We start from the raw sequence: 19513 nt of genomic DNA, 5'->3' as shown, positions 1-19513 counted from the left end.
AAATATTTTTTTTGCACCAGAGACATGGGAAATTGCAGTCAGTTGCTCAATGTAATTAAAATAAAATACAGGTGATGTGGAAACTTAGGTACCAAGCAATCCCATTGCTCAAGTCCACAATTTTTTTTTTCCAATGACATAATAGATTTTCCAGTTGTTATTGACAGATTTCAGAAGGATATATCTCATATTCAGACAGGTTGAGTAATTATTAATATTGCAGGCATTGGGGCAGCCTTAGAGAGACTCATGATCTTTCAGCACAGATGGAATTTGCTATTAGATTTTTCACATCACAAAAGCTGCAGTTTCTAAACTTGTAAACTTAAGGGATGGGAGGAGCCAACATATCTTCTGGTGAAGGAAAGAAAACAGTTTTCAGCACAATGTTATCATAGTGATAATAAGTAAGAACTTAACAAATTCATTCTGTATTAATATGATTTTTCTTAACTTTGAATTACATGTTTCTTATTAATTAACCCCTTTTTTCCCCCTTGTGAAAGTAGCTTTAACAGTTGAAAGCAATTTGCAAGGAGGCATGTCCATCAGTTAAATTTTTAAAGGAATGTATGAATGCACCATGACTATGCTTCCATTAAACAGAGATCACATGGCATCCTGTAGTTATATCCTAATGAGCAGATCAGCCTGCAAGGACACGTGTGGGGGAAACAGGGATGCTGGGCAGCCACTGAGTCACCAGCCCTGCGATCCCCTCTCTGACAATGGGCCCCTTTGCAGAAGCCACATCCATTGTTTCAGTTGTTCTCGTTAGTCACGTTCAAGACAGTGCTGCAAACACTAAAAAGGAAAGGGAGGAGAAACCCTGGCGTGTACCAGGATTTTAGCTTTGAGTCTCGTGCGTTCCGAGTTGTCATTTGGCTGGGACAGTGGGACGCTGAGGAGACTCAGCCCCTCTCAGTGCCGGGCTGCAGTTGCTGAGGTGCCTGGGGCACGGTGCTTGTTCCAGGAACACAACATTCTGTTGATTCCACAATTAAATGCTATGGGATTTTAATTTGCTCTTTACTCATTTTTCATTTCCTTAATTTTTGGCATTCAGATGCAATTTTGTCAAAAACATTGCCTGGGGACATGAACACTTTCCTGGAGCTGAAAGTGTGATTAACAAAGCACTTCCCTAGGATCTCCTCCTTAACACCCATCCCTTTCCCTAGGGAAGGGCTGGGCTTGCTGTGAGGGCTATGGCTTGAAATGCACCCAGAAGTTTTGTGGTTACAGCAAGCCCCAGAGAGAGGTTTGGCGATGGGCTTGGCTGCATTGGTGTGCTGGGTTCCAATTAGCTCTTCTGTTTCTAGATTGTGAACTGAAATTCATGAGCCTGCTTGGGATCCCAGGTGATGCAAGGAACAGAAAGAATTAAGGCATCTCACAGTGTAGCTCATGGTGTTGTTCCCCTCAGGGTCTGCAGCCCTCCCTGTTCAAATGCCTGACACAGCATGTGTGTCTGCATCCTGCCATGTGTTCTTAGTCCATGCTCTGAACCTGTCAATGAACCCCCTTATTGGAGACACTGATGTATCTGCCATTTGGGAATGAAGAGACTTTGCTGCCCCTAAATCCCAAGATTGCCCTTGCCTTTGGTGTTGAAGTGCTACCCAGAGTTTGTTTTACACTTGCATTTGTCAGACAGTACCAGTGGTGTATAATTATATTTAACTGTTGGTGACACTGGGTTGGTCCCAAACAAGGGGGTCTACTAAAATCACCTTGTGTTTGGGAATTGGCCCCAGCATTATTTACTAATTCCTGAAATGCAAGGGAGAAACAATTCTAACGTTCATCTGTGTGAAAGATGTTTAGCAATATAACATTTTCCTATGCAACTCCTTATTCAATTATTAATCATTGTAAGGGCTATGTAAAAATTTTGTTTTCCTCCTGCAACAATATGAAACTCAACTGGGATACTTGTACCTCCTTACATGAAAGATTTCTTTGGGCAGGCTGTTGTCCTCCTTTTACAGTTAGGTGTCTAAAGGACTTGTACGGCGTTGTCTTGAAAGCTTGGGAACTCCACCCTGAGGGGAGCAGAAATATATTGGAAGCATCTGGTATTTATTGTGGTTAGGTATAACCAGAAGTTTTGTTCTGCTCATATAATCCATCTTCTGTTACTGTAAGGACCAGCTGAGTTTCCTTGGTAACAAACACCCTTCCTTTACTCCCAGAAAGCTTTGGCTTACTTGCAAAATCCAGAACCAAGGAAACTTCAGATGACCCATTTCTGTGATATCAAAATCTCTATGTGATCTGTTCACACTGGGAGAGCAGTGCTCAGTCCTACTGCAGCATGAGGCTGCTTAACAAGATATATGTGTCTTTTTCCAAATTGGAATGAAGTATGAAACAAAACATAAATCTGGCCTTTTATTTCTGCAAAGGGAAAAATGTATAAAAGAGCATAGTGATCTCATTATTCCTATTGTTTTTCATTGAGAAATAAGAACAAAGCTTGTGCTACCAGAACAGATTCTGTCAGAAGAGGTGGCCATCCCAGCTGTGGAGTAGGACATGCAAGAATGTTTTAGGTTTTTGTCCTAGCCAGTTTATATGCACAAACTCTGCTACTCCCTGGAATGTTCTTATTAATTGTTAAAACACATACTGGTTCTTTAATTTACTATGGATTAAGCTCTCAGGTTTCATCTTGCTGGCCAGACTGAAGAGCAGGGAGATGTCTGGCTGCAGGTGAAGATTGCCCTTTGCTAGCAAGTGCTGAGGTCTCTTTGGAAGGGGGCCAAGAGGCTTTCTTTCTTATATATTCCTGTAATTACCTTTTGCTGTCCCCTCTGCATTGCAGACCGAGATACGAGGGGCAGATCAGTGAACACCAACCCCAGCTTTGCTTTTAACAGCAGACTTTCTTCTGCTGGTCATAACTCAATTTTTTCCCTCTGCCAGGGTAACTGTGTGTGGAAACCTCTAATGCTGGGCTTCTTGAAGCTGCAAGCCCCAACATGACTACAGGTTATTGCTTTGCACCTGGCTGTGTCTTTCTGCTCTGAAAAAACCAGCCTGTAGGCTCTAATGCGGTGAGTAGCCCAGCATGAGGGAGATGTTTCAGCTAAGCCTTGGCCCTTGGTTATCAAGGGTATGATATATCCAGGTGCACCAGACGTGGATCCAAAGATGGAGTGTCAGGCCTCTCTTCCTGGCCCATGTGCCCATATCATTTCCACCAAAGGTGTTGCTGCTTCCTCTTGTGTAGTCTCTGTACTTGTCTTTCCTTGCTTGAGCACTTCCCTGGGGTTTGGGTGGGCAGGACCCCAGACAGCCTTGCCTCCTGAAGGTGGTGTCCTAAGATGAATGAATGTGTTTGGTTTTGCATATGCAAATTCCTCAAGAGATTCGCAGCCATAGATGTAGGATAGCAAGTTCATGGCCCCAGCTTTTCTAGAGGTTTAGCCTTTAGATACAAATGCTGAAGGAGCTCATCTGGTGTCACTGCAGCCAAGTGGCCCCTCTGTTCTCTCTTGGTTTTTCTGGCAGTGCAGGATAGCTCTGTAGATAGCACAAACAATTCATCACAGGCATTGAGAGCAATACAGGGACATCTGGATGGCATTCTAGGTACTGTGCTACCTGTCAAACTGCATTTTATGTTGTCGTGGCCAAGGCTGTAGCTGGACAATTAGAAGGAGAAGAATTTGCTAACTATGATGCAAATTGAAGTTTTCTAGGCATTTAAACAGTTTACAGGATGGTCCATTTTAATTGATGTAAACCCTTCCAGCAAGGAGGCAGAAGGGGGATTTACCAAGCTTGGAAATAATTAAAATCATGCTGAAATTTTCCTAACAGGTACTAAATGTGACATAGTGTGTGGTCTCTCTGACAGGGTTGCCTTTCCCTATAAATGGAAAAGTGCAACATCAGTTGTTTCAATGCATGCACATAGATAAACAGCTCTTTTATGACATATTAAGAACAGTTTGGTTTATGGCTTTTTAGATGTATCTTAAAATCTTGTTTTATAATGACTTTAGCAGAGCTGTCTGATTTCCAAGATGGGCTTCTAAAGCAGGATGAGGTTCGTACCTGGTTTTTATTAACTACGTTGCCAGCTAAAAATAAACCAAGTTGCAGACAGCAGTGTGGACCTTCAATGTGTTTCATTAAAAATAATAATGATTCTTGGGGGCATGGAGACAGAAATCAAGTTCTTTTTGTCTCCTGGAATCTGTTTTGGTCATCTGGGAGAAGAAAGTAACCTGACAGTATTTGAAATTTACTGATATTCATTAAGATCACTGGACTTGGAATGGAGCTGTAGTTAATTATGAACTTTAACCCCATGTTTTAGTTTGTTCCTGGACAAAAAATGTGCCTTTGTCATGCCTTGCAGGCTACTGGCAGAGAAGTTCTCTGATAGTGTGTATAAAAGGATCCTGGGGCTGTATGTCAAAAGTTGAAAACTGCAAGTGCAGAATTACAATTAGGGTCGTCTGGGTTTTTTTGTTGTTTTTTCTTTTTTTTCCCTTTAAACCAGCATAGGGATGTGGTGATTCTCTCTAATTTGTTCTTTACTCGTGTCTGAGTGCCTTTGTGAAGAAGGGACTCAAACTGACGTAGGAGTTAAAGTTTCAGTGGAGAAATTCACAGGACATCTGCAGGAGTCCAGGCCTTTTACTGAGCACAGGTTGAGGGCCAGTACCTTGCAAGAAGCAGTACTAAAAATACATATAATCTGGCCAAAGCCAGACAAAGGAAAAGAAATATCCTAGAAAAACACTGGGCTACTTTCCAGCCTTACTGTGCAAGCCTGTGCTGCTACTGAAATTCCTTTACCCATGAGTCTTATGTCTCTGAAGCCTGTCTTTTCAAATAATGCTGCTATTTAGCAGTCAGAACTAAAAGGCAATAAACCACATGCATTTAAGCTGAAAACATGATGTACCTCCTAATAAATTTGGAGATCACTTCTGTGGCACAGTTTAAGCATGCTGGGTTTGGTGAGCTTCTGTAAACACATGTTTTTGTATGTTGGATAAAAGAAAGACTCTAAAAATTTGAGGTAGAGTTTTGATACCTGTTTTTGATAACTAAATAGAATGTTTTTGGAGCCTGGGAAAGCATGCATTCTGCAAGGGGTTTTGACCACTATCTATGCAAGAATGAGACAGCAAAGGAAAAAATTCCAACCCACAAACCAAACACTGGAAAGGGAAAGGTATAGTTCTAATTTCTAGTTATTTTTCATGTGTATTCAGTGGCCTGAATTCTTCTGCCTATATTAGCATTGGCATAAATTGTAATTTGTTTCCTATCTTTAAAATTTAACTTTCAGTATACAGTAAATTACAAAAAAAAGTCAGTAAAAGGTGATGGCCAGATTAGGGATTTGGGTGTTTGCAAGTGTGTTGCTCTGTAGGTTTTCCTCTCTTAAAGCCTGGCTACAAAGTTTGACTGATGGCATGCTGTGCATTGACCATAGTTTTATTGATATTTGGAAACATGAGAACAGATAACAGAATTTTATAAGGTATTTGTTTTTTAAAAGCTAAGAGGAAAGCTTAGGTTCCTTGATTACATGATGACCATTACAATAAACACAGACTTGTACACTAAAACTCAGTGAGCAAACAGGGCACTACTGTTTATTATCCATGTCTTAAATTGCATGGCTGTTTCACCTACTACCATAGGTAAGTTTGCTGCATGTAGTGCTTAATTGATACTACAAGTATCAAAGACAGTGAAGTGCTATTTAGAAGTGTAAAAGGATTAAAATCTTTTGAAGGTGAGGGGCATTTGCAACAGTTGGTCCCACCTATGTGCTCTCTTCCCAGTGGTTTGGGAGTGGTTCTTTGTTAGAGCCCTCACATGGGAAGCATCCTGGACCAACTCTGCTCCTGCAGGCGCCTGCTTCCTGAAGTCAAGTGGGAAATTCCCCCCTCCTCTGTTTGTGCTGGCCCAGACCTTCAGGGAGAGCCAGGAGTACATGTGGTTCCTGTTAGTTCAGAAAACAGAAACATCTGGGGAAGACGTGAATGACTTACTGGCTCAGTTCAGCAGGAGCAAAGTCTCTGACAGTTCGTTCTGGACACAGAGATCCTCTCTATTATGTGCTGAAGCAGGGAGCAAATGCACATAAAATCACATAAAATCCAGTTCAAAACAGCAGGAGATGGGCACTCATGCTATCTTATATGGTCTTTCTCCCTTCCTGCCTGTGGGGATCCCTCCTAAAGAAAGTGAAGGGAAGGATTTTCTCATCCAGTAGGAGCAGGGAAGGATGCTGTGGAAGAACACTTTCTAGGGACAGCAATGTGTTTCCCAGGGTTTTGCCCATATGGGCTTAACTTTAAGAAGAAAGTGAACTAGTGGTAAATAAATTTACTATGTGTTTGCTGTAAAAAATCTGAAGGAAAATGCTTATAGCACTGTGGGTAGTTATTAACATGAGAGTAGAACGACTAGACCAGCTCCAGGAGGCCCTGCTTCCTCAGGGTGTCAGGTCAGGTGACTTCCAGAGGTTCCTTCTCATCTCCACCAGTCTGTGATTCTGTGACATCAGGTGGTTGGGTTAGACTGTGCAACATGGCCTAGCTAAACCATGTGGCTTATTTCCTCAGTCCCTAAGGAAATGTGTCCCACCAGCATAAGAGTATTGTTCTTTTCCTAATCTAAGTGCACCAGCAATTATGTTCTGTAGCTTAACATTTCCATTTCTAAGCAGGGCAGAACAAAAGGCAGTTCTCTAGCATTTGGTGTGGAAGCAGTAAGCAGGACATGGCACATCAATAACCTGAATATGTTTGGTATGAGCAGGCTGGCTGAGGGGCAGATGGCACAAATTGCCCTTTGCTGGGGGGGTGTGTGTCACAATCACAATCTGTGGTCCCTAGGGTGCCCTGGGGAGTTGTTGTAGTGGGGCTAATTACCATCAGCAGCTGCTCACATTCTCTCTCCTCACTTTCATTCTCCTCCATGGGATAAAATACTTCTTTCTATTCTCTTTGGCCTGTTATTTCTCCTCCTTTGATATGTTCTTCTTCTCACTTCTCAACTGCCCCAATTTTCCTTATACTTATTCCTCTGAACACAAAAAATCTTTGCTATTGACCCTGAAGAACAACTGCTTCTATTAGCATATAATCAAGCTTAGCTGGATTTCCCCAGAAGGCAGAGAGTGCCTTTATCAGAAAAATAAAAACTACTATCTTTGGCTTGGTTTAAGTGAGATAATTGACTTTTGCCACCTAGAGATGCATGTATTTCAGGGAAGTTTCTGAAGAAAAGAGAGGGATGACAAATCCTCAGGGAGTAACTTGTTCAGAATTACATGAAGACCTTGGCTGCATATGAATGTAATGATGCAGGAAGCTGTGCTAACTGGATCTTTGCTAGGGAAAATGTTATATGCTAACAGCAACACAGTCTGGGGGCTATAAAAAGAGCTAAAGAACTCCTGTCACTTCATTAACTGACTCTTCATAAATCCTAGGAAAAGCAATCTGTCCTCTTGAGAGCAAAAGCAATCATGCATCTCCTCTGCTTTCACTGTTTCAGTCATTCAGACAACTGATGGAACATCTACTTATTCCAGGAACTTTTCTTTCTGTTCTGCTGAGCAGTTTTATGGCTTTATGCACAATAAAAACTACTGTATACACTTAACTCTGGGAACAGGCTAGAGCTATTTACTCAAGCAGAAAAGTATTGTATTGGGGTGAGAGATCCCTGTGAAGATAGGAAAGGAATCTTGCTGGCTTTAAGTAAGGCGTGAGGATATCTGAACAGTGCTGTGTAGTGAATACATTGTGAGACAAATGTTTTGTATTCTATTTCTGCTGATGACTTCAAGGAAATTACCTTAACCTTCAAATGTAGAGAACAAGGTTGTCAGTGTGCTGTAAGTCTGCACACACAGGTGCCAAATATATCAGTTGTAATGGCATCAGGAGTAGTGGGGGTTCTTTTGTACAAAGTTTCAGTTCAGGTATGATGTCACTGGAGGATCTGCCTTGGAATTCTGTGGAGAACTTGTCAATTTAAATATTTATTTATTCTGGATTTTTTTTCTTTCCCTCCTTTATGGGAATTCTTTCTTGTTTGATTTTTTAAAGACTATTTGTGTAGTTTCTGAACAAAGCCCCAGTGGCTGATCTCCCTCAGCTCGCTGTGGCACTGGTGCTCCTCAGGTACTGGAAAGATGCAGGCTGGGCAGGATGTTAGGCACATGAGAGAGAATTCTTATCTAGAGAAAACTGGTGGAAAACACCTCTCTTTTGTTTCTGTGCCACCTGGAAGGGTTGCTCAGAAAGCTTCCCTGCAGGGCATATTGTTCTGGAGTATAGGTTCAGCTCTTCCTCTCTTGTGCCAGAAACAGAGAGATGAACAGAGTTCTGTCTTGGAACAAGTTGAAGCACAGCACTGTGTCCCAGCAGCAGTACACCAAATGAAGGGAGGGAAAATGAGCTTTTTTGCAACGAGACCAAGGTTCATTTAGGAGTCTCATTTTTTCATTAGGGTAATTATTGTGAAGTTTTAGTTTGCTTTCTGGTGGCACTTTTTAAAACTTGAATTATCTAAATTTTGTGAACCACAGAAGATTAATAGCCTCACAATTTATGCATTTCCTCTGTAGAGTGAAAAAGTGTAATTAAAAAGAAGATATACAGCTGAATTAAATTTTTGAACTTCAGCTTGAAAATACTTCACAGAATACAAAGCATAAAAGAAGCATGGGGTATTGTTGTGTGCTCTTCTGCAGACAATTGCAAACCATACTTGCTTTGTGAAGTCAAACTTTATCTTGCTTGGTTAATCTTGCTTTTGTACTGGGAGCAAGCAAGGTGTCTCACTCCACATGTCCACTTCTATTATGATGAGCAGAACAGTCTAGATAAGTGGAGGGTGTTCTGTTATTTTTAGCAGAGAAAATGTGATTATGTGAAATCCCATTTGTTATCATGAGAGGTTTAGAAGCCTGTTTCTGCATGATAACAGTTATGCTCTTACCAGAGGTCAGGTTGGGAGAAGGAAGATTATGGAAATAAAGCCTGGTCTGTGCTACCACTGAAAATATACCAATAAACCAGAGATTAAGCCTAGTTCTGGAACATGCCACAGTATATATGCCATTCTTTCCTTGGGGGGTATTGAGCATGCCTAGATACAGCTGAAGACAAAATTATAGTGTGAGAATAACCAACTGATGCCAAACTCTTCCCGCTCAGATAAATGACACTGAGCTGCTCTGAACAGACCCTCTAGATCAGAAATGTTTCTCTCTGGTGTAGTGCCAGCTTCTTCTACTGCTCTGTCTGAATGTCAGGTGGAAGATTCCCCCAAAAGGTGTTCAGATGTTGCAGCTGGGCTGTCTCTTCCCCCTGTTGTTCTCAGGTACTGGGAATGCCAAGGTGAGGAGAATGACAGACTATCCATGACCTTTTGTTGTAGATCTGTTTTGTTCTCAAATCCTGCAGCCGATCCCTTGTGTTTAGTTCCTCAGCTCTTGTTTCCATGTTTGCTGCCTCCAGATCTATTATTTGGCTTAACAGGCAGTCAGGACTTACTTTTTGGACATCCTTTTTTTCCAAAGCTTTCAGAAAAATAATCTCATCCTGTTCAGGATACCTGTATGCTTCAGGCTGGTAAGGTTTGGTCCTGATGCTCTCAGTTTGATGTTCCCTGCTGCTGATCTGAATATCTTTAATATCTTATGGATTCTTATCACCCCAACCCCGGCGTATTGTGTCTGTGTGTGTATTTACAAGCAATGTAAAATCACCACCTCTCTTTTCCTGGAAATCAGAGATCCTGTGCACACTTCTTTCCCAGCTGGAATCTTGCTGCAGTCCAGACATATATTTTCCTTTGCCAGCTCCCAGCCACTGCAGCAAATGCCTCCTACATAGCTCAGCAGTTGATTTATGCACCGTTAATGAGTCCCCTCTGAATCCACTCCCTTCTCTGCCTCTGCCCATGTGCACTTGAAATGCCTGAGCATCCTATCCTGAGTTAACTATTCTGATGGATTGCTGTCCCCAGACATCCAGCACAGACTCAGATCACCGGCACTTGAGCCACTCTTTTCTGATTTGGGTAGCCCCAGCTCTGTGCTTTTGGGCTGGAGCAAGATCTGCTCTAAGTAAGGAAGGACAGGACAACACTAACCGAGCAACAATTTTTTTGGTTCATGAAGCTGTCTGAAAAGTTGTCAAAAAGCCCAAAAGTAGGGCTGTCAAAGCATCAAATACAGACGTCTTAAATGTTCCAGACTGTCTGTGCTTGTTTTCACCTGACAGTTAAGTGAGTTGGTCTGGTCTGAGTACAAGTGACTGAAACATGGAAAAAATTCAGCTGCAGAAATACAGGGTGGTAAACAGCAAAGAAGTTGTTGAAACTCAAATTGCTGTGTCCGTGTTGTTCTGTATACCAAAATAACAGCACCATTCAGAATTCAGCCATTCATTCATGAAGAAAGCCAGATCTACTTTGTCTCATCCCAAGATGAATTAGTTAGATGGGCAAATGAAAGATCTGAGTAATGTTTAACCAAATTAAAAATGTGGCAAAAGCAAATGTTAACTGTTTACTTTCCAAGGCTATTTCCTCAACTTTTCTCAGGTAAAATGTGAGTTCCCAATTGCCTAGTATCTGATTCCTCTGGCTGGATGTTCTGAAACAATTTCCTACAGACAGACCTATGCATCAGTCCCTGAAACTCACAAGACCCACTGGCTCTGATGCAAAACTAACTGGCATGGTATTTAGTTGCATTTTGCCATGACTGTGCTGGTACCAACAGCAGTTGTGTAGATCCTGGACACCCCCCCCACACACAACACCTTTACAGCAGTGCTTGTTGCCCAGGCCCTGATGAGCCTTCTTCCTTATTGTTGTATTATTGGTATGGATTTCAGCAGCTCTGAACCAACTCCCGCTGAAGCCAGCAAGTTTCCATTGGTTTCATAGGGACTGTAATGGTACACTTGACTGGTATAAACATATTCCATATCAACTCTGCTAGCTACTATTAGCCCCTACTTGCTCCCCTTCCTTGTTATGTATTGGGGTGGTCTCGCAGCTACCAGCTCTGCAAGAAATGCATGCTTAAGTCCAGGCCTCCTATTTGGGAGGGGGTTGTGAGCTTTTTTGCTTCTTATGGTGTTTGTTTTGGTTTTTTAATACTTTATCTCAACCTGAATAAAGGATGTTAATAGAATTCTGGGAGATAGGCTGAGAGTGTGTGTGTCTTCACATATGCAGAGAAAGCAAGCATTGGATGACATTTGGCTTTCCTAACCCTTGAAATCACTATAACCTGGGCAAGAAGACTTTTAAAGAATTCTTGCCTTGAATACAGCTGCCTAGATTCCTCCTGCTTTTCTTCATGAAGAAAGAGCAGCCTGTATCTGTCTGGTGTTGCTGTGGTGACCCAGTCACAGGTTGCTGAGGGAGGTACTCTTGGCTTTTACCCAGGACACCTGCTCTGAATCAGCTCTGTCCCACTGGCCAGCCCCTGCCATGTACACACTGCATGGGCAGTCTCTGGGCACTACACCTACTCCACAGGCCCTTGGCTCTTCCTAGGAGGACTTTGTAAACTGTCTTCAATTTGTGCTCCTGATTTCACCAACTCAGCCTGAACTTAGATCCTGCCCCCACAGGGGGAAATTCCAGCTGCAAATATCTCAAATCAGAAGGAAACTATTGCTTTTCATTCTGGCCAGGCTCCTTTCCCACCCAGATCTTGTTCTGCTCCCTTGAGGTTAAGGAAAATGTGATTATTTCTAAGACAGCTCTGAAGTAAGCAGGCTTGTGTAGCACACTGAAGAAAAGACCAAGGGATGAGGGGAGATGCTTCATCATGAAGAAATGCTTTCCTTTGGCAGTAACAGCCACCCTTCACCATGGGATTGCCTTCATTTTGTGAGAGGTTGCTCTGCAAGGGCACATCAAGGACTTTTTGGCCCTGAGATTTCCATTCCTGGCACTCCTGACTATGTACTCAGGCCAAAAGAGCACGATTTGGTCCCCAGTGTCTGGAGTGTATAGATGCCAGCAGGGAAGCATCTATAGGAGGGAAAAAGAGAAAGGAAAACCAGTCTGTGGGCTTGAAAATAGGGAAGGTGGAAGTAAAATGAAATGCCAGAGGGAAGGACATAGCAGAGGAGATTGTGCAGGCTGAGGAGAGATTAACAGCTATTAGAAAAAAGCAAAAGACATGGGAGAGTTCAGATCAATGCTGAGGCAAGCAACAGGGAATGTTCTTAGCAAGGAGCATTAGGAAGTTGAACACAGATGGCAAAATGAAAGGCAGACCTGAGAAGCTGTAAGGGCAGCGTGGAGGAAAAACCTTAAAATCCAGGAATGGGAAGAAGGTGCAAAGTATATGAACAAATATCTAAAATAATAATACTTTCCAAATCGGAAATAATAATTTTCTTTATCTTGATGTTAGAAAGCTGTATATAAACTAAGCAATGGTGGTGTAAGAATATTTTTATTTAATATTTTGGTAACACAATGATACATTTCAAAATTACCATAGAATTTAGCTTGCTAAATGACTGCATACATTCTAAATAAGTGCTACTAAATTTGAGTAACTTCACAGAGTACATGTGGCTTTATGTGACCAACAGCTATATAGTGTGTAACCCCCTGACTGACATGAGCAGTGTGGATGGATTTTGCACTAGTAGCCAATGCACAGTTAAAGCTTTTGGAAGGATAAAAAATTGCAAAAGACATTTTTTTTATTAAAATATGAATTGATGATCCTTGCATTAGAATAGCTATTCAGCTGTAGGTTACATACTTTATTTCTTTTAATAATAGCACTTACAAAGGTACAAGAAAAAATTGTCTTACTAGCATTTGATCTAATGTAGATCTCCATATGAAAATGCTGAGTATCTTATAAAGCTTTTCACAGATATAGGCTAAGTTCTGGGATATCACAAACTTGTACATAATTCAGAAAAACACCTGAGGTTACTCCATGTGTATGTAGCAGAAAGCTTTTTTTAACTCTAAACCAGATGATAGATCCCATATGAAGCCAGAGAATTTAAGTAGGTACATTATTACTTTGTGGGGTTATAGAGCAGTGCTTGTAGGCTTGGTTCAGGTTTTTTAAATCAGTAGCAAAGCTTGTACTTAAGACTGGGATTATGTTGTTAAACCAGCTCTTCCCAGTGCCAGTAGGAGCTCTGACCCTGCTGCCAGCGTGATTAGGACTGGCCATCTATCAGAAGTCACAGTCCAAATCCTTACTTGCTTGGGTCTCAGCAGAGCTACTTCCCTGTGTAGCACTGTAACCTTGTTCTTCTGGCTCTACTAATACCTTATCTGGTACTCGGTGGAGCACAGCAAGTCATGTGAGGTACTGTCATGTCTGATGGATTTCATATGTAATTGAAGGTGATCTGCAGCTCCAAAGAAGTGCCCAACACTTTTCAAATCAGGCATTTATGTAGGGCTGTTTGCTTTCTAGAGCTTTGTGAAACAAACATTAGCTGGAGATTCAACGTCATAAAGTTTCATGTGTGTTTTACTTTAAAATAAGAGGTATTCTTAAAAAAAAATATGAATTTTGCCTCACAAATATTGTAAAAGTACTTTTTGTTCAGGTAATGGGTACTTTAATTAGGACGTGTAATGTTAATTTTCCTTCTGAGACTTTGTTCCAAACAAATTGTAATAAAAGTACATGGTTGGTTTTCAGATATACTATTTAAGTCAACCTAATAGAATGACTAGTGAGTGAGTAGAGGTATTATTTGCTGTATGCTTTACTTGAGGCTTGTGGCATTAATGTTTTAATATAAACCCCCCCAAACTCACTTCTACCTACCTTGGCCAATGTGGATTTTACTAGACTTACCTATGTGCTTAGGGACAACCATATTAACTCCTTCCTAAAGAAACAAAAAGTTCAGCTGTACCTTTATAAATCTAATTCAAATACTTACTTTGTTCATAAACATGCTAATGAAGAGATTAGCATATGATTTGCATCACTCTTGCCATCTAGTGACAGAAATTCTGATCTTTCAAAACTTTGTGGAAAGTTACTATATTAGGACATTCTGCTAATTTTCATATAAGACATAAATTTTAGTTTCAAACATGCTTACAAGCAAGACTCTTATTGTTTTAGGCATTTATGTAAACATTCTGGAATGCTGAAGGCAAGACTTCACATTGCCATTTTACCAAAAATCATGTGAACACTTATTATTGAGGCATTAACATACATCCCAGCAGCCAGAACACCAGAGCTGCCATGAGCCTATGGCAGTTTCCAGCAGAGTAAGCTCAGAAGCAGGCTGCAGTGTTCTGAGCAACTGCTTTTGTTTGTTTTTTAATAAGAGATTTCACTTCTGAATGTGGAGTCACTGAAGGCAAACTTAGAGTTAAGGCATAGTGCATGGAGACATGGAAAGGATTATAGAGACAGTTCTGGGAGATGCTCCAACCAGTCAGTAGATAAAAAGCACTTTCCATTGACAACTTCTGTGAACAAGCTAGAAAAGAAAAGGCTTACTTTCAAATTGCATATGTTTTATCATTTAATATATTGTTCCCCTGGCTCTCCTTCTAGAATTAAAATGATGACTTGAATTATACCTTGTGCAACTTTTCTTCCTGCTTTTATAATGTGTAGTATTGGCTATGTAACAAAAATATCACCAGAACAAGATATGAGTTATAGAAGTCTAAAAAGAGAGAGGGGGATTATCTGTAGATGCAAGGTTTATTGCTTAGGCATTTGCTGACAGCTGACTTTCACTGGCTGCTTTCTCTGCTTGCAGTCTTTGGACAGCCTGATCGAGCAAATCCATCGTATCTCGGAGCGTAACATTCAAGGTGAATGGCTTAGGTTTAATGGTCAGCCCATAGGTAAAGTCCATTTTAGGGTCCTCGTTTGGATTAGCAGTGAAATTGCACTGATGGACCAGTATGGAGGTAAAGAGGAAGAGCTGCACCTTGGATAACTCCTCTCCAATACACCGACGCTTCCCCAGTGAGAAAATCATCACGCTGCTCGTAAGATCTTTATTGATGAACCCATTCTCATCCAGGAATCTTGTTGGATCAAAATCCTCAGGGTTGGACCATTTTGCTGGGTCATGATTCACTGACCACTGATTGACAAAGATGACAGTGTCCTTGGGAATGAGGTAGCCCATGATGAAGGTGTTGGTTGTGGTGGCGTGTGGGATAGTCACAGGCACAAAGCTGCTGAAACGCATGGATTCGTACAGGAAAGCCATGATGTAGGGCAGGTGAGGCTGATCTTCAACACACGGCAGACGGTCTCTTCCAACAATCCTATCTACCTCTTCTTGCATTTTAGCCTGCACTTTCGGATACCTGTCATTTAAAGCAAGATGTGTGTGCGTACATAACACTTTCAAAGATTTTTTCTTACAAATAATGCTTGCTGCAAACATTTTTTACAGAATCTCACTGCTATCCTAAATGATGCAGTTTGAGCAGAGTTTAAATGTATTGCAGGAATGTGTAGTTGAAAACTTAGAGAAAAAACAAACTTCCCGTGCACTGGTATAATTTTAATTTGCTCAGTTTTTACCTTAATATCCCATGTAACTGATTCTCCACATAAAAACCCCAATAACCTAAAGTGTGCTGAAACTGAATATTCTGATCCAACTTTGAAAATTAATTCTAAAACTAGAATTACTTCTCTCTTCTAAATATTGCATTTTCCATGGGAACAAGAATTTGATTTTCCAACTCTGTATGTGACTTTTAAAAATTAGCATGGAGTTTGTTATCACTAGACATACTTCATACATTTGAAAGCCTGCAGGTTTCTAAGTTTGAAAAACCCCTCAATTATTAAATTGTCAGAATGGCTTTATGGGGTTCCCACTTTTAGTTTGAGAAGACATTTTCTAATTAATATCAAATTATGTTTTCTCAATAATGTATTTAAAGCTGACTGTCTTGAAGTCTGGACAGTTTGGAAGGCTACACAGTAACCAAACAAGATCCAAATGTTAATACACCTTTTGCTTGTCTAAAAGCACACATTCTGCCCAGGACCCTTCATTTACTTTAAGTATTCAAGTTTGGCTTCTGCATCCTTGCTTTTTCCTCCTGCAGCAGACTCACATGTCAAATGCTGGGCAAACATGAGAAATGGGGAGAAACCCAAAATTTATGTCAACACTGGGGCATCACAGCCTTTCCTGGAGTGTTAAATATTTGCTGTTTTTCAAGAAGCGACTGAGTAGATAATGTTTGCATATGCCTACAAATTAAGCAGGCGCTGAAAGGAAAAGCCAGGATAGGCAAGAGAGTCGGCACCTTCTCTTAAACCACCTCAGCTCTCTGAGTTTCCCCGGCGGACAGGCCGGTGCCAGGGCGGCTGCCCAAGGGGTCTGCCTTGCCCAGTCACGCAATGGCAAGGAAGGCACACACAACGGCAGCTCAGCATAATAGCGGGTTTGTAAAGCGGTGCACGAACTCTTTGCCGTGCTTAAGCAGTTGTTATCCTGTTCCTATGATCTCCTTGATCTTGACCTGCTAAAATCTGTTACTTTCAGGTTTTACTCGGCTGCCTTTCTGCCAGCCTCTCCTTATACACCATAACCCGACCGCCTGAGTAGGGTGGGATTTATTTTCTTTTATACTTCCTTATCTCTTTCTGGCAGGTTTCCCAGAGCTTCCGTGTTAGTTAATCGGAGGCCGCTGAGGCACCCGGCGCTGCTCGGGCTGGCGCTGCCCGGTCTCGCAGACCCGCGACCCGACGGCGGGTCCCTGCCGGGGCCGCGCCCCGGCTCTGCCCGGACCCGGAGCTCCATGCTCTGCCTCGGGCCGGTTGCTCCCGCCGCGGGAGCCCTCCCAGCAGCGCCTTTGCCCATGAGGCGCAGTTTAAACGGGGCTCCCCCGGGGCTGGCGGGCGCTCGCACCCCGGGCGGGCTCGCATGTCTCCCCCACCGCGGGCCGGTGGGGCGCCCCGGTGTGCTGCCGGCACATACCTGATGAGGAAGATGAGGAGCCACTGCAGGGCGGTGGAGAGGGTGTCCTGGCTGGCGCCGAAGATGTCGGTGACGGTGGCGGGCACGTGCTCGAGCTGCAGCCACGGCTGCTCCCGCTGCAGGCGGATGAAGGCGTCCATCATGTCTCGGGGGGCGGCCCCGGGGCGCAGGCTGCGCTGGTGCTGCAGGAACTTGCCGCGGACGAAGCCGTAGAAGTCGCGGTTGAGGTCGCGGAAGGCGCGGTAGGCGGCGCGGACGGGGCTGGGGAAGCGCTGGAGCCAGGGCAGCGCATCCACCAGGCTGCCGGCGCCCACCGCCCGCCCGAACTGCTCGTTGCGCCCCACGATGCGCAGGAACTCGCCGTCGCCGTGGCTGTAGCGGCGGCCGAAGCACAGGGCGCTCATCACGTTGGCCACGGCCACCACCAGGACGCGCGAGGGGTCGAGGAAGGCGCCGCCGGCGCTGCCGCGCACCAGCAGCGCCACCAGCGCCCGCGCCTCGCCCACCAGGTGCCGCTCCAGCAGGCGGCGGGTGGCGGGGCTGCCCGTGGAGAAGGCGCGCACCGTGGCGTGCGCCGCCCGCCGGTGCAGCTTCCAGAGCTCCGAGTATCCGCCGAAGGCCAGGCTGAGCCCGCCCGACACCAGCTGGAAGGACGGGAAGGGCGGGCGGCCCGCAAAGGCGGCCCCCTGGCGGACGAGGGCCTGGCGGATGGCGCGCTCCCCGTTCAGCACCACCACGGGCCAGCGCCCCAGGCGCAGCTGGAACACGGCGCCGTAGGTGCTGGCCAGCCGGGCGAAGGAGAGGTGCGGGGCGCTGCCCAGCTGCGCCGCGTTGCCGATCAGGGGCCAGGGGAAAGGGCCCGGTGGCGCCCGGCGCTGGCCCTGCCGCCGGCGCAGCTGATGCTGCAGGAGGAGCTTGCCCAGGTGGATGCCGGCGAGCAGGCAGAGGAGGAGCAGGAGGGAGCTTTGCAACGGGGGGATGCCGCGCAGCGCTTCCCCGAGCCTCTCGAGGGCCATGCTGAAAGGGAAAAAGAAAAGTCAGCGGGCAGCGTCCCCGCGGGATGGAGGGACCTTCAGGTCCCGCGGGCAAGGGGAAGCCCGGACGGGGCCCGCTGGTGTGGCGGAGGGGAGCCCCGGCAGCCGTCACAGCGCTCGGAGTCCGCGCAAGTCCTTGCTATGCGCTCTTTGTGTGCCTAAAGCCCCCCTGAATCCTGTGCGAAAAATAAGGGATAATCGATAATCAAGTGGCAAGCTCCTAATAAGAGATCGAAGTCGTATTTGGCAGGGAGGCCGCTGCTCTCTCTCCGCCTGTAGAGAAAGTTCTCCGCGAGGGATCCAACAGGTCACGCCTGAGAGAGGCACAGAGGAAAGCAGGAGGATGCTCTCGCCTGTCGAGCCTCCGCAGATGCAGGCAACTGCCGTGCGTCGGAGACAGGTTAATTTCGGCGCTGCACATCGCTCCCCCCGGCGAAAAAGCTCCTGCGAGAAACGAGTTACCCGCCCCACTGTCGGAATTTCCCGCTGCTCCGGAGAAACCTCCGCACGCGGCCGCGGAGCCCTCTCCGTCCCGAGCCCTTCCCTCCTCCCCGCACCTTCGGGCCCGTCGCGGCATGGCAGGCTGACGGTCTGCCGCCCCAGGAATGGGCTGTGGGGGATGCCTGAGGATTCTGCGTGGCAGCGCTGACTGGTCCCGCTTCCCATCCCCGCGCCCGGGGACCGCCCGCTCCAGCCTTTCAGAAGCAGCGAGAGGGTGAAGGGGTGAAATAAGCGGCTGGCTCCTGTAGCAGAACTGACCTGTTGCACGCTGCTTCCATCCGAGACCTTGAGGAGGATGGAGAGGAGCTGTGCAGCCGGCGGCAGCTCTAATGGACAGCCGCGGCTCCGAGGAGAGCGGCGACGGCGGCGTTCAGATCCAAGCCTTTGGGAAACTCATTAAGAGCCCCGGTACCTGTCACCCGGAGCTTGGCAGGTCATGTGCAGGCAAATGCCAGTTGCGCCCGATCTCGGCGCAGTTATCACCTTCCCAGCTCTTTAACCCTTCGGAGCTCGCCCCAAGGCAGCCACCTGCCCCAGCAGCTCCGCGGACCGAGAGCGAGCGGGCTGCTGCGCTCCCTCCCCCTCTCTCTCCCTCCCACCCGCCTGCTGGGCTACGGGACGGGACGGGGCCAGCCCAGCCCGCCGCAGGGAGCGAAGGCGAGCGGCTCAGAGGGCGCGGAGAGGACGGTCCGCTGCTCTCAGGCTCAGCCGGAACCGGAGCCGCCACCTCTGGGCGCCTGGCATCGCCACTCCCGCCTTTAAACCCGCCGGCATTCGCGGTGCGCGGCGCGGTGCGGGCGGGACGCGGACGGCCCCGCTGGCAAATCGCCGCTGTCTGGCCCGTCCTCTGGCTTGAGGGGTCGCGGTTATTTGCCAGCTGCCCTTGGGCCCTCGCCAAGCGGAGTGGCTGAGCCGCGGACGCTTTTATGGCCGGGGCCAAAAGTTTTAGCGGAGGAGGTGCCGGGAGGAGAGAGGGGTGGCGGG

At 45.5% G+C, this 19513-nt stretch overlaps 1 protein-coding gene across 1 annotated transcript; it reads right to left on the bottom strand.

The window, feature by feature from the left end:
- Nucleotides 1-12465: 12465 nt before the first annotated feature.
- Nucleotides 12466-19051, bottom strand: CYP1B1 (cytochrome P450 family 1 subfamily B member 1). Its single transcript, XM_071429789.1, has 3 exons — nt 18788-19051; nt 16995-18011; nt 12466-15360 (listed from the first exon to the last, which is right to left on the bottom strand). The coding sequence occupies exons 1-3, from the start codon at nt 18805-18807 to the stop codon at nt 14748-14750; spliced, it is 1650 nt and encodes a 549-aa protein (XP_071285890.1). The 5' UTR covers nt 18808-19051; the 3' UTR covers nt 12466-14747.
- Nucleotides 19052-19513: the final 462 nt, after the last annotated feature.

Source organism: Agelaius tricolor, unplaced genomic scaffold (assembly GCF_023055355.1).
Source record: "Agelaius tricolor isolate 1412-34295 unplaced genomic scaffold, bAgeTri1.0.p SCAF_1, whole genome shotgun sequence".
NCBI classification, from domain to species: domain Eukaryota; kingdom Metazoa; phylum Chordata; class Aves; order Passeriformes; family Icteridae; genus Agelaius; species Agelaius tricolor.
This window is presented reverse-complemented; position numbering and strand designations above follow the sequence as displayed.